The following is a 15000-nucleotide window of genomic DNA, read 5'->3' as shown; positions in this document are numbered from 1 at the left end:
TGAGTAACAAGGCAGGAGTGAGAGAGACTGTGTGAGACTGTGAATGCGTGAATGCATGGACAACTAAAGAAGGGAGGATGTGACTACGAAATGCTGAGAGAGAGAGAGAGAGAGAGAGAGAGAGAGAGAGAGAGAGAGAGAGAGAGAGAGAGAGAGAGAGAGAGAGGAGAGAGAGAGAGAGAGAGAGAGAGAGAGAGAGAGATTCGCTCCGCTACCCACCCTTCCTTTTCATCACAGTACCCTCCAACACACCCACACACACACACACACACACACACACACACACACACACACACACAGTAATGAAATGTATGAGAAATGCCAAAACTGAGAGTGTGTTCGGACAAGGACCCTTACCATTAAGAACGTGCAGTGTGACAGAAGTGGTATTAAGACTGGAGGCTGCGCAGGTATACATTCCTTTGTCTTCTACGCGCGCTGAAGTGATGAGCAAGTAGCTGATGGTGGTGGGACCCTTCTCCACGATCATAGACACGCCTCCTCGACTGCTGCTGTAGCTTATGTTCTGCAGGAAAATTATAGATGGTGATGGGTATATTGCACAAATAGGCGAAATGTTTGGAATATAAATGTACTAATTAGTGAAAGATGTGGTAAGGAATGGGAAGTGATAGAAGGAGGTGGTAGTAGAGTCATGAAGTAATGTGAAGCTACAGATAATACAGGGTAGTGGTGGAACGATGTTGCGGATGAATAATTAGTTACGGTGAGATGTTGGGAGAATATTTGTTATATATGATACTGTGCATTTTTTTTTTCTCAATAACTGAGATGATAAGTGGACGTGTAGGCGAGATGAGATGCCATAGTGATGAGAGGCTGCTGCAAAATAACATTTCATCAGCTTTCAAACAATATGAATATGGAGTTCTCCTGGATGAGCCAAGACATTAGTGAACGTTAAATTAGGAAAAAAATAAAAATAAATAAATAAAATAAAATAATAAATAAATAAAGGAATGTAAACCAACAATTCAGTGAGGAGAAGCTCTTGCTAACAAGATAAATTATGATTCCAAAAATGTTTTGGTACTATGATAGAAAATAAATGCTTTATTTGTAGCTACCATGGAAGTATACGCATAGAAATATAATGATCCCAATTCCTATAGAAAGGCAAAAAAAACCAATACAGGTAAAACAACTTACAAATTCGATGAAAACAAAGCTCCCCAATTTCGTTATATAAATAACGATATGGTGGCACTGTATATATATATATATATATATATATATATATATATATATATATATATATATATATATATATATATATATATATATATATATATATATATATATATATATATATATATATATATATATATATATATATAAAATAAAATGATATATCACATCATCATAAAAAAAAAAAAAATACGTGAGAAGCATTAGTATATAATAACTGTTTCGATGTCATAGTGATAATTCTCTTGAATACGTCCAACTTATGATGACGACGTAAGGAATATAAAAGTAATGAGATGTATGAGACACAAACGCAGCGATATTTTGTGCTGTTCAGAGGCCTCGACTATGACACTAGAAAACTATTATGAAAATAAGATTGCGTAAATTATAGATTTAAATTGTGTAAATTAAATGAAATGGCACAAATGAGAATCATTTAGTATCACTTTAGAATCATATAACATTTTCGTAACTTTCTTAAGCGTAGTGTTCCAAGATGGAGTGATCAAAACCGATAGTAGAGTGACTCAATAAAAGAAAACGGTTCTTGAGAGAAGCATACAAATGATATATCACATTATAATACATGTATAATTTCAGGTAACAGAGTAATTTTCAGATATTGCTTATAAAAGGTGCAAGAAAATAGTTCAAACAAAACAATCCGTTATAACATTTCTGATAGTAAAATGTTAGTTAAAAAAAAAGTCATAACATTTGCCCCACATACACGTAACACTTTCCTTAGTCTCTGTCTCTCTCTCTCTCTCTCTCTCTCTCAGGTCAGGGTTCCTAGTGAACGGACGTGTTTAGTGAGCAGTGACCTGACGCTAATATAGCTGGCTAGTGTAGACATGGCGCCTTGTGTTGCTGAGTCGACAGGTTGTGTTAGTTCTCCTGTTCTCGAGGACTTCGTTGCGAAGGTCTCAGAGGTGGAGGCTGAGTTCCATCGAAGGATCTCGGAGGTGCAGGCTGAGTTTCGTGAGAGGATCTCAGACCTGCAGGCTGAGTTCTATGAGAGGATCTCAGCACCTGTGGGAGGGTCGTGCCCCACCGTCACCTTACCTAGTAAGGCGACGGAGTAGCAGTGGTCGGTTGTGTGCAGGGGAGCCAAGAGGGTGAAGGTGCTCAGGGCACCTTCCGTGGAGACGAAGAATCCCTTCAATGTGCTGGAGGAGGGGAAGGAGAAGGAGGTGGACAGGGCTGGAGGAGGCAAGAAGGAGGGGGCAGATCCAGTTACCCTGCCCCAAGGTAGAGTGCTTGTGTTTGGTGATAGTCAGGTTAGGCACTTAGATAGTGCGTTCTGTGCTAGGGATAGGAAGCGTAGGTCGAGGGTGTGTTTGCCGGGGGCCGGGATAGGGAAGATAGCTGATAGGCTAGACACGTGCTTGGAAAAAGATGGGACCAAGCCCATTGTTTTTCTCAGTGCGGGAGGGAATGACCTTGGTAAGGTCAGGAGTGAGGAGCTTATCAGGAGGTTTCGACAGGCTTTGGACAGGATTAGGGAGAAGGGAGGGATCCCCGTGGTATGTGGTGTCTTGCCGAGGAGGGGAGTTGGTGCTGAGTGGCTGTCCAGGGCTATTACAGTGAATCGCAGGCTCGCGAATCATTGTAGGAGTAATGGATGGACGTTCATCGACAACTGGGACCTTTTCTATGGCAGGGACACCTTGTACGCCAGGGATGGAGTGCATTTGTCACGCCAGGGTGTTCGTGTTTTGGCCGAAACACTCGAGCGGGAGGTAACTGCACTCCAGCACTTTTTTCGTTAGTCGGGAGGGAAGAAGGGGTAGTGAGGAGAATGCAAGGGGCAAATTAGTTAAATCTAGAAAGGAAGCTAGCTTAGGGATGGTGAGAAATAGCTTAAGTGTTTACTACACAAATTGTAGAAGTATTCTGAATAAAATAGACTTGCTTAGAGGAATAGCGAGTGTAGAGAAATTTGATATCATTGCTTTAACTGAAACTTGGTTAGATATGTCAGGAAAAGTTTTTAATCCAGAGGTTAAGATAGATGGGTATACAATGTTCTATAAAGATAGAGAAAACAGGAGAGGAGGAGGTGTCGCGTTATACGTTAGGGACACATTACAGTGCTGTATGAACAATAGAATTAAAACAGATAACAAAGCAGAGTCGATATGGGTAGATATTAAGGAAGGATCGCAGTCAGTAGTACTAGGGGTAGTTTACAGACCACCGACCAGTACAGAGGAAATTAACACCTCACTGTGGCAGGAATTAAATAGAGCAGGCAGGTACAGTCAGGTATGTGTGGTAGGAGATTTTAATTTTAGGAATATCGACTGGAGTCTGATTGTGGGTAACAAGGAAGCAGAGGAATTCCTTAAGGTAATTCAGGATAATTTTTTAAAACAGGTAGTCGTAGAACCCACAAGGGGGAATAATATTCTAGATTTAATTCTTACTAACAGGGAGGAAGCAGTCACGCAGGTAGAGGTTGGAGGACAGCTAGGTAACAGTGACCATAGGGAAATTAGGTACAATCTAGAATGGGAAGAAACTGTTAGAAATAAAAACACTAGTAAAATACCTGACTTTAGGAGAACAGATTTTGAAGAATTAAAAAGGTACCTCCAAGGAGTGGACTGGCAAAGGATGCAGGGTGAGGTCAGGTCAGGAACGGAGTTCAGAGAGATAAGGCAGGATGAGGGAGGTGAGGTGAGGCTCCAGAAGGGAGGAGGAAAGAGGAAGGGGGGAGATAGGTGTGAGTATGTTGGAATGTCAGGTCATGCTGAAATGAGAGAGGTAAGGTCGAGGCGAGTTGATGAGGGAGGGGAGAGGATGGTAGGGAACGAGATGAGGGGTTTAGGTGAAGTAAATGTAGATGAATTGTATAAATATTTCGTAGATAAAGTTCATACAGGTCAATTAGCAAATATCCCGTATAGAACAATAAGATAACAAAAAAATGACCCTAAATGGATGACTGCTAGGTTAAAGCATTATATAGGGCGTAAGAGAAGTATATATAAGAGATTAAGGGCAGGTGAGGAAGTTTTAAGGACACAGTATAATGAATTAGTTAGAACAGTCAGGAAGTTAACGAGGAAAGCTAAGGACAATTATGAATTAAAGGTAGCCAGCCAGGCGAAGACGGACCCCAAGGGATTTTATCAGGTATACAGGACGAAAAATAAGGATACTGTAGGTCCATTAAAGGCAGCAGATGGGGAGCTGGTTAGTTCTGGGGAGGAGATTAGTAAACTTCTGAATGATTATTTTTTAACTGTCTTCACTCAGGAAAACATGCAGGATATGCCAGATAGTGAACAGGTGTTTAGAGCAGATGAGTATGAGAAGCTGACGTATATTTCCATAACTAGGGAGATAGTGGAGCAGGAGATAGATAGGCTAAAAAAGTTCAAGTCACCAGGACCTGATGAAATATATCCCAGAGTACTGAAGGAATGTAAAAAGATTATTAGTGAGCCGTTAGTTTCTGTCTTTAGGAAATCACTGGAGTCGGGTGAGGTACCAGTAATGTGGAGGCAGGCTAATGTAGTACCCATCTTTAAGAAAGGGGATAAAACTTTAGCGTCTAATTATAGACCTGTCAGCTTAACTTCAGTTGTAGGTAAAATGTTAGAGTCAATAATAGCCAGGAACATTAGGGAACATTTAGACAAACATAACTTGATAAATCAGTCACAGCATGGCTTCACGAAGGGGAAGTCTTGCCTGACAAACTTGTTAAGTTTTTACAGTAAGGTGTACGAGGCAGTAGATAATGGTGATAGTTATGATATCTTATATCTGGACTTTAGTAAAGCATTCGACAAGGTGCCCCATCAAAGGCTCCTGAGAAAGGTTAGGGCGCACGGGATAGATGGGAAGGTGTTAGGTTGGATAGGGACATGGCTTGGTAACAGGCGACAGAGAGTGCTAATAAACGGCTCGAAATCCGGGTGGGGTCATGTCATTAGTGGGGTGCCACAGGGATCAGTATTAGGCCCATTATTATTTCTAATATATATCAATGACTTGGATAGTGGAATTAGTAGCGATGTTAGTAAATTTGCGGATGACACAAAGATAGGTAGATTAATTAGGTCAGAAGCGGATGCCATCGCCTTGCAGACAGACTTAGATAGAATGAATGAATGGACGGATAGATGGCAAATGCAATTTAATATCAATAAATGCAAAGTGCTTAGCGTAGGTAGAGGAAACCCACACAATAGGTACACATTAAACACCCAAACTCTGGTAGGTACAGGGTACGAGAAAGATTTAGGAGTTATAGTTAGCTCTGAACTCCGTCTAGGGAAACAATGCATAGAAGCCAGAAACAAGGCAAATAGGGTACTAGGATTCATTTTTAGGAGTGTTAAAAGTAGAAGGCCGGAAGTAATATTAAAGTTATACTTGTCGCTGGTCAGACCTCATCTAGACTACGCTGTGCAGTTCTGGTCCCCACATTACAGGAAGGATATAGGTCTATTAGAATCAGTACAGAGGAGAATGACTAAAAGGATTCAGGGGATGAGGAGTATTCCTTACGAAGCGAGGTTGAAGCGGTTAAATTTACATTCTCTAGAGAGACGTAGGTTAAGAGGGGACCTGATAGAAGTCTTTAAGTGGTATAAGGGTTATAACAAGGGAGATGTAAGCAAAATTCTTAGGATCAGCAACCAGGGTAGAACAAGAAATAACGGGTTCAAGCTTGAAAAATTTAGGTTTAGGAAGGAGATAGGAAAAAATTGGTTCTCAAATAGTGTGGTAGATGAGTGGAACGGACTCAGTAATCATGTAGTTAGTGCTAGGACACTAGAGAGCTTTAAGAGAAGATTAGACAAGTTTATGGATGGGGATAACAGATGGAAATAGGTAGGAGTGTTTCATACAGGGACTGCCACGTGTAAGCCTGGTCGCTTCTTGCAGCTTCCCTTATTTCTTATGTTCTTATGTTCTCTCTCTCTCTCTCTCTCTCTCTCTCTCTCTCTCTCTCTCTCTCTCTCTTTCTCTGTGTGTGTGTGTGTGTGTGTGTATATATATATATATATATATATATATATATATATATATATATATATATATATATATATATATATATATATATATATATATATATATATATATATATATATATATATATATATATTGTTTAATATTCGAAGCAACTTGGTGAATATGCATTTTCAACTCACTTTAAACAAATATTCAAAACACTCCAAAAGTCTCCTTAACTTTAAAGAACAAAAGAAAATTAAAACACACACACACACACACACACACACACACACACACACACACACACACACACACACACACACACACACACACACACTTCTGACCTCACACGGGCAGGACGTGTGACCTTTGGCGCTCTCGGGCAGCCTCGGCCACCTTGTTGGCCTTCCCCGCCCCCTAGTGATAGCGACCTCAGTTTTTTTTTTCTGTTCTCAACTTTTAGCTTTTAGTTTTAGGCTCGCCCTGGTGGGATTGTTGTACTTGTGAACACATTTAGCGAGTGCGTGTTGACACATAAAGAATAATGTGTGCTCCAGTGCAAACGTACGAACGCAACTACCTCCTGCGTCGCAGGCGAGGATCAGGTTACCCGCCACCCAAAGTGATAAAGTGCCTTAAGACCCTGAAACTATTTCGGAACCACGGATCGAAGGGAGGGAAACATGTGCGTCCCATCAAGGTAGTGACCTCCAGTGCCAGAGTAGACCGCAGGGTGGGGAAGAAGGAATACAGGCACATTGAAGTACCTCTTGTGTGGTATAGTCTTCCCTCCCCTCCTCTTATTCATTGCGACGTCTCTGGCCAACAAGATGGACGGGTTGATTGTGACGGTGAGTTCTACTTGTGCAGACATTGTGGCGATTACCGAGGCGTGGCAGATTGTTCCTGAGGTGTGCACAATGCAGGACTATCAGCTCTACCATCACCTGAGGTCAGGACGCAGGGGGGGGGGAGTGGCCGTTTTCTGCCGCTCTACCCTCAGCCCCTCACACTTCCCTGTCGATATTCCGGCCGGTGTAGTGGCCCTGTGGGTGAGAGTCACGCCCCCCTGCCATCCCATCAACACGGCCTCCATCATCGTGTGCGTCGTGTACCACCCCCCACGAGCCACCACAGCACAGTTACTTACCGCTCATATCATCGACACTGCTGATGCCCTGAGGGTGAGGTATCCTGCCGCCAAGCTGGTCATCTGTGGGGACTTTAACAGATTAGATATCAACGATATCCTGCACCAGCTACACCTCACCCAGGTCGTGGACTTCCCCACCCACCAGCAAGCCATCCTCGAGCTTATACTGACAGACCTAGGCCAGCAGTACTCGCCCCTCAAGCCCCCCGTCAGCTGTCACCAGGACCCACCGCCCCATGCCTGACTCAGCCATGAGGGAGTTTGGGCAGTGGGTGACACAACACCCGTGGACCGAGGTGGTGGATGTGGAGGACGTCCACTTAAAATGGCAAAATTACGTTGCCACCACCATAGAAGCCTTCCACCGCTACTTCCCAGCCAAGAGCGTCACAACGCACCCATCTGATGCCCCCTGGATGACGCCCCGCATTAAGAGACTCATGCGTCAGTGGACCTGGGCGTTCCACTCCTGCCCGGTCCTATACAGGAAACTAAGAAACAGAGTGATCAGGGAGATTAAGGTTGCAAAGGCAAACTATTACCCAGACAAGATACACCACCTCAAGCTGACCAACAACAGACAGTGGTACGCTAAGATCAAAGCTTTGTGTGGCTTACAAAAGCACACTTCATCTCTTCCTTGCACCCAACACCTTCCTGCTAATCTCGCGGCTCAGGAGATGAACGATCACTTTGCTGCTATCTGTCAAACCTTTCCTCTCCTCCACACCAATCTGCTTCCTGCCTATCTTCCGGCTCCCTCTCATCCCCCCAGTGTCCAGGCGGTGGATGTTTTTAAGAGAATACTCAAATTCAAACCAAGATCCACCACACCCACTGACCTCCGTATAAAAATTTACAAGGAATTTGCTGTAGAGCTAACAACACCGCTATGCTCCATAATAAACGCTTCAATCTCCCAACACTCTTGCCCCGAGGACTGGAAGACTGGAAGACATCTTACGTCACCCCCATCCCCAAAACTTCCAGTCCACACTCACTGAATGACCTCAGGCCAGTCTCTATCACCCTCATCCCTAGCCTTATTTATGAAGATTTTGTATATGACTGGGCCTACACCAAAATCTTTAATACCGTAGATATCAGACAGTTTGGAAATATTAAAGCCACCTCCACCTCCCATTACCTGACCAGCTTCCTTGAATTCATCCACAGCCACCTGGACAAGCGAAACACCTCTCTAGCTGTTGCTTTTGTGGACTTCAAAAAGGCTTTTGATCTTATTGATCACACTGTTGTCATCAGCAAGGCAGTAAGTCTGGGTCTCCCTCCTAACCTGATGGCGTGGCTAGCCGACTTCCTCACAGGGAGGCGTCAGGCAACTCGCTATCAGGGCTCTGTCTCTAATTTCCAACAGCTGACATGTGGGGTCCCCCAGGGGACCAAGATGGGTCCTCTATGCTTCCTCCTCCTCATTAACGACGCCCTCACTGACACCCCCCATCGCTGGAAGTATGTGAACGACTGCACCGTGGGCGTCCCAGTTTCCACCAAGAACCCGGACTACTCGCCACTTCAAGCGATTCTGGAGCGACTGCAGACGTGGACGGAGGAGAGCAGGATGACTATCAACCACAGCAAAACTGTGGTGAGGCATTTCTGTATCTCCTCTGTACCAGTGCCCCCTCCCCAGCTCTCAGTGGGCCCTCACCCCCTCCAGGTGGTCCGATGCGCCAAGCTCCTCGGAGTCACGGTGGACGACCAGCTGACCTGGAAGCAGCATGTCGCCAGCACCATAAGATCAGCTACCTACAGGCTGTACATGCTGCGCAGACTCAGGTCGCTGGGGACGCCGACAGATAAATTAAGGGGGGTGTACCTTACCTTCATCCTCCCCAAACTCATGTACGCCTCCCCAGCGTGGTCCTCCTCCCTCACACACATTCAACAGCTACAGTTAAAGAGTGTGTAGAAAAGGGCGTGCAGGGTCATCCTTAGCCCTGCAAACACCACCTATGAGGAAGCCCTGAACACCCTGAGCCTGTCCAGACTATCCACCAGATACCAAGAGGCTCTGGAGAAGTTTGGAAGGGGACTACTGCATCATCCACGTCTCAGAAACATACTGCCGCCTGACGCGCCTCGCCCGACCCGTGCCACCAGACACTACAACAAGATAACGCCCCTAAAGGTGCCGCGCACGGACCGGTACAGACTCAATGCGATTCCCACCATGGTGCGAGCCATCAATCAATAGTCCCTTCTAGATTAGACTTACCTTTACGATTAATGTGAAGTATTTCCCCACCCCCTATGTACATTTTCAGTTTGTTAACTGCCTAAATAATAAACCGTTTATTATTATTATTATTATTATTACACACACACACACACACACACACACACACACACACACACACACACACACACACACACACACACACACACACACACACACACACACACACACACACACACACACACTCATACACAAGCAAGCAAACAAACAAACAATTAGATGCAATAAAGAAAAAACGAGTAGGAAACAATCCCTAAGTCATTTACAAGTTTAGAGCCTAAAAATATGAACAAGCATAAACACAATTTACACCGAAGTAAAAGTAAGAAGAAAAACCCGACGCCTCAACTATTTTCAACAAGACTTGTGGTAGTTGTAAGGCGGGAGGGGGGTCGCGAGAAGTGAATCCTAGAAACATGTACAAAATCCTGCCTTCGGTTGTCAACACCAGTGCATTACATATTCAAAAGTCCTTGTTATTACATTAGATTGTGGAGAGGAGAGCGGGAGACAGAAGGGAAATCATATACCCTAGAAATTGAAACCCCGCCTAAGTTATTAGAGTAATATTCATTCATGTACATATACAGGGATGGATGTATGTAGTGCAGGCGTCTTATCTCAACAACTTGAAACTGAAAAGTGTTCACGATTATGGTGATAGTTTAAGGAATATAGGAACATTTTAAGGATGCTGCATCATCTTTGGGAAAATACCCATGGGAACACGAATCAAAGTTTTAGATCAGAGACAGCTTTTTCGATATGTCTCATGAGTAATTTCAGTTTATTCCGTCATGCACCACCATCGCGTACTTATTTTCGCAGAACAACAGATGAAATACTTCTCAAAGTGAAGATACTGTTTTACTCGAGGGAGTCGAGGACGAAAACATTAGCCTGATCCACTGAGGTTTCTCAAGCGGCGCGGGAAGAGCGAAAAACGCAAACACATGAAACACATGTGTCCCACACTAGCAAGAATACGAAGATACAAACGAATCTTAAGTGTCCCCAAAACATAAAAGAAAAAAAAAATAAATAAATAAATAAATAAATAATAATAAACAGTAGCACTCACACACACACACACGCGCGCGCGCGCACACACATACACACACCGGACCACCGATCCGCAGCTTAAAGGAGAAGATCTAAAAATGTCTTTCAGATCTCACACGTCATTACGACCAGGAAACAACCATCATACCAATCTAACTTCAAGTCTATCGAAGATCACCTCAACTTCTCTAAACCTCACTTTTTTTTTTTTTTTTTTACTGAAACCCAGGTGTTTGCCATCACTGACGGCTGTTCATTTACGGTTCCTTCTTACGTCACCTACTGTTAATTTTAATAAAAAAATCTGGTTACTGGATTTATTTACATAACGATATAAATCGATCTCGCTCTAGGTCTCACCTAACTCTACTGAGTTTTTTTTTTTCTATGTACAAGGCAGGCAGAGCCAGAAAAACAATATTAGATATGTCGTTTCCCCCAGAAAAGAAAAAAAAATCAAATGAAGAACCAACTTACTTTTGAACTGCCTTAAAATTCCTCTCTCTCTAAAAAAAAAAAAAAATTAAGTCAAATAAAAAATGGAAAAAAATGACTCTTTAAGTAAAAGGGATAAAAAAAATAAAGTTAACTCTTGCAATGAGGACTAGGACAGAATAAGGGTAAGAGTTAATGAAAATTTTTGTGTAACAAGGCCGCGAGAGAAAAGACATTCAATTAGCAAATTCAGAAGAGCAATGAGCATGAAAATTGAGGTAAAATATAACAAGGTATGAAGCAGTGGGGCGAAACGAGAGGTTGAAGAGAGTCACTCAGAGGGAGGAGGACATGAGTGGAAAAACTCGCTCATACCAAGAAAGAACAGTGTGAATGGAATCTGAAAACATACGTGTAACGCATACTTCATACACTGGTGATTAAGGAGCACCTACAGGATAAATGAAGCGATACAGAACACTCAGTTGCTTGTTTTATACTCCGTCCATGTAAGGAATACTAGTCCCAATTTAGTTCACCCAGCCCTGCTAAACTGGGCTGAGTCAAATCGATTCGTCCTCCTATAACTGTTTCGATTTTCTTACTCATCATCGCAATGTTGCATCTCTTACTGTCTTCTGTTTTTATTGCTCTTTCAAGCTTACTAAATGCATGCCTATAGTCCTTCCATGACAAATGTTGAGAGAGAGAGAGAGAGAGAGAGAGAGAGAGAGAGAGAGAGAGAGAGAGAGAGAGAGAGAGAGAGAGAGAGAGAGAGAGAGAGAGAGAGAGTGTGTGTGTGTGTGTGTGTGTGTGTGTGTGTGTGTGTGTGTGTGTGTGACGTCTCCACCATTCTTTTGTTATATCAGGCATCACCAAATGTGACGGCAGCTGCCCCACCTTTCCGCAGACTGCTGTGACGTTCAATCAATGTGCACGTGTGTGTGTGTGTGTGTGTGTGTGTGTGTGTGTGTGTGTGTGTGTGTGTGTGTGTGCGTTTGCATATGTGCTCCCCCACGCGTGTGGAGTGCGAGGTGCGGCTAAAGCCGTTCGCTGCCGTCCAAGGGCCCACAGATCGCCGCCGCGTTGCCACGCACCACGGCAAGGCTGATTCGTTGCGTCAGCCAGGCTATCTCGCGGGGCTCTCCGCTGCGTTGGCTGACGCGCCTACCGCTCTCCTGCGCAGGTCGCTGAAGGCTGGGCCCAACACCCCGCTTGTCTCCACGGCGAGAGGTGTGAATTCGTATCGCAGGGCGAGGGCCGCATACAGCTGACGTTTGTGATCCTCAGCCGCTTGGGCGGCTCCGCCAGCGACAGAAGCACAGTAAAGGAGGTGGGTGCTGGCATATGTGTCGACGCATGTGGTGTCCCACATCAGCATTTTGCCTTGCCTGAAAGGGAAGACTGTGATGCCATCTGGTCGGCGCCCATCTCTTTGGTTCAAACCAAGCGGCTCGAGGATAGCTACCAAGCCGGCTGCAGCCAGGACCCGGTAAATCAAGTCACTGAGGGCGGCATGGCGGTGCAGACGGCCAGGGTTGCGAGGGCAGGAGATGCTGTGGTGGCCTAAGGCGTCCGTCATGGTCCCACAGCGGCAGCGATGAGGTTGCTAGACGTGGCTGCCCAGCCTTAATGCTACGCCGACTGGGACCGGTTCGTCGGGTAAGAGGAGACCGAAGCAATCCACTGGGATGGTTGACAGCCTCACTGTGCTGTGTCGTGGCGGCGAGAAGCGCTCGGTCAATCTGGTTAGCGTGAGCCAGCAAGTTGTCCAGGCGGTGCTTGGAGGCTGCCTCGTGTAGAGTCCGTTGTGTATGAGCAAGGTCAGGGTTGAGGTTAGGATACTGGTTGCCGGTGAAAGTCTCTATGGCTGAAGTCAGGCGGATAGGTCTGTCGTCGTTGGGGCGGCGGTTAATAGTACAGACCCAAAGCACGCGATGCTTGCACAGAGGCAATGTAGGCAGGTAGTGCCACGTCTGTCAGGCGTCTTATTCCTAGACCCCAAAACGCAGTGGTAGAGAAGCCTATGTCCAGGAGACGTCAGTGAGATGCATGTTGCAGCTTCGCGATGTTGCCTTCCTCACTTATTCGTCAATGACCCGCAGAGATTCTTGGGCGGCATAAACGGGTGCTGTTCTTTGAAGGTACGTGGCTCTGGGAACTGCTGCATACTTGGATAGGAAGAAGAGGGCCGCGTTGGCAGTGTCGACCTGCCATCAGACCACGCCCCCATAACACTGACAGTCGCCGGTACTGGAGTGGATCTGGATAATCTCCTTGTTAGATCATCCCATTTGGGAGATCACACGACCCTGTACAGTTGTAGTAGAAAAAATAACTTGTTTAGAAGACCAATGAAGTTCATGAATATAGATAAAAAAAAAAACTATCTAGTAACGTTATCTCCCAAAGAGATCTAGATTTTCTCAATGAAAATTTTGAGGTTTCTGATGCAGAATGTGCTATTATAAATGCTTTGTATTCATGTGTGCAAGACAGTGTTTGCAGGAATCAGATAGATTATCAGGAAGATATGCATTTAGGTAGGTGGGCAAGGGTGTTGAGTGACAGAGATGACGGCAGAGTGTGGAAAGTAAAAAATTGGAAGGGAGAGTTTGCAGGTGATAGCAATTATAGAACGTGTCCGAGCAGTGATGAGTTTAAAGATCATTTTGAGGCCATCCTGAAACCAGATATTAATAGTAATAATGATACAGAGATAACTACATATGTAACGATTACTGTGTTGGACGACCAAATCTCTGCCTTGGAGGTACAGGAAAAGATAAAGATAATGCACCCCGACAAGGCGTGTGGGCCGGACGGGTTGCCGCCGGGTGTGTTTTCCCTGCTGCTAGCCCAGTGGGTGTTTGCTATTGTAACTCTTTTCAGCAATGTTCTTGTGTCTGGCACTTACCCGTGCTGATGGATTAAAGCTAAAGTTTGTAACATATTTAAGAAAGGTGATAGATAAGACCCTAACAATAACAGAGGAATCAGCATCTTGAATACTTTGGCAAAGCTATTTGACATGGTGCTGTGCAATAGGCTGAATTGCTGGTTTAGACCTCTGCGGGAACAAGCCGGGGTCCAGAGACGCCGCGGCTGTTTGACACATTGTCACGCTACGCGTATTGGTTGATTCAATTAAGCGTAAAAAAACGGAAGTTATTTGTAATGTTTATATATTTTTCTAAAGCATATGATTTAATACCAAGGAGTAAGTTGTTTGTTGTGTTGAAAAAATTGGGTTGCGGACTGGTGATGCTGAAGGCTCTGACAGTTATGTACAGGGTGACACAGAGTGTGGTGGGCACGGCATCGTTTACTACCACGCTGGGGATACGTCAGGTCTCCCCAACTTCCTTGCTACTCTTCTTTATTTACATCAGTGAGTTAGTTAAGATGATAAAGGAACGGTGTATGCCAGAGAGATTTCTAGACTGGTTACATATTTTAGTGTTAATGGATGATACTGTCTTATTTTCTACAAATCGGGCTAATTTAATGAGAAAGGTGGAAATATTGGACCAGTTCTGTAAAGATTACGGTATGATTGTAAACAACGATAAAAAAAATTCTTTGTTATTCATGGTGAAGATGGTGATGTAGGCACTATTCGTGTGAACGATATGGTTATTGAAAACTGCCCCTAATTACACTAACTTAGGGGTCACCATTTATTAATGATGGTTATGTGTCCTCTGCTGTCAGGGCACAAGCTGCAGCGAAGCTAAGTCACGTCCTGAAATATGTTTCATTTGTTACAAAAAACAATGATTTTGCCTTTTGTTGTGAAACGGAGAGTTTTTGAGGCTGCTTTAATGTCTGCAATTTTGTATGGATGTGAATCATGCATAAACACTGATTTTAAGCCTGTCATCAAATTGTATAACTGGGCACT

At 44.2% G+C, this 15000-nt stretch overlaps 1 protein-coding gene across 1 annotated transcript in view; it reads right to left on the bottom strand.

Annotated features, from left to right (window-relative positions):
* The window catches only part of LOC135106201 (zwei Ig domain protein zig-8-like), a 103000-nt gene that overhangs the window by 18608 nt on the left and 69392 nt on the right, over positions 1-15000 (bottom strand). The window contains exon 6 of the mRNA XM_064014976.1: positions 358-526. Within this exon, the coding sequence (XP_063871046.1) occupies positions 358-526 (169 nt within the window). The remainder of the gene's footprint in view (positions 1-357; positions 527-15000) is intronic.

The sequence above is a fragment of the Scylla paramamosain genome, chromosome 13, assembly GCF_035594125.1.
Source record: "Scylla paramamosain isolate STU-SP2022 chromosome 13, ASM3559412v1, whole genome shotgun sequence".
In the NCBI taxonomy this organism is placed as follows: Eukaryota; Metazoa; Arthropoda; class Malacostraca; order Decapoda; family Portunidae; genus Scylla; species Scylla paramamosain.
Note: the sequence above shows the minus strand (reverse complement) of the source record. Positions and strands in the feature narration are given on the sequence as shown.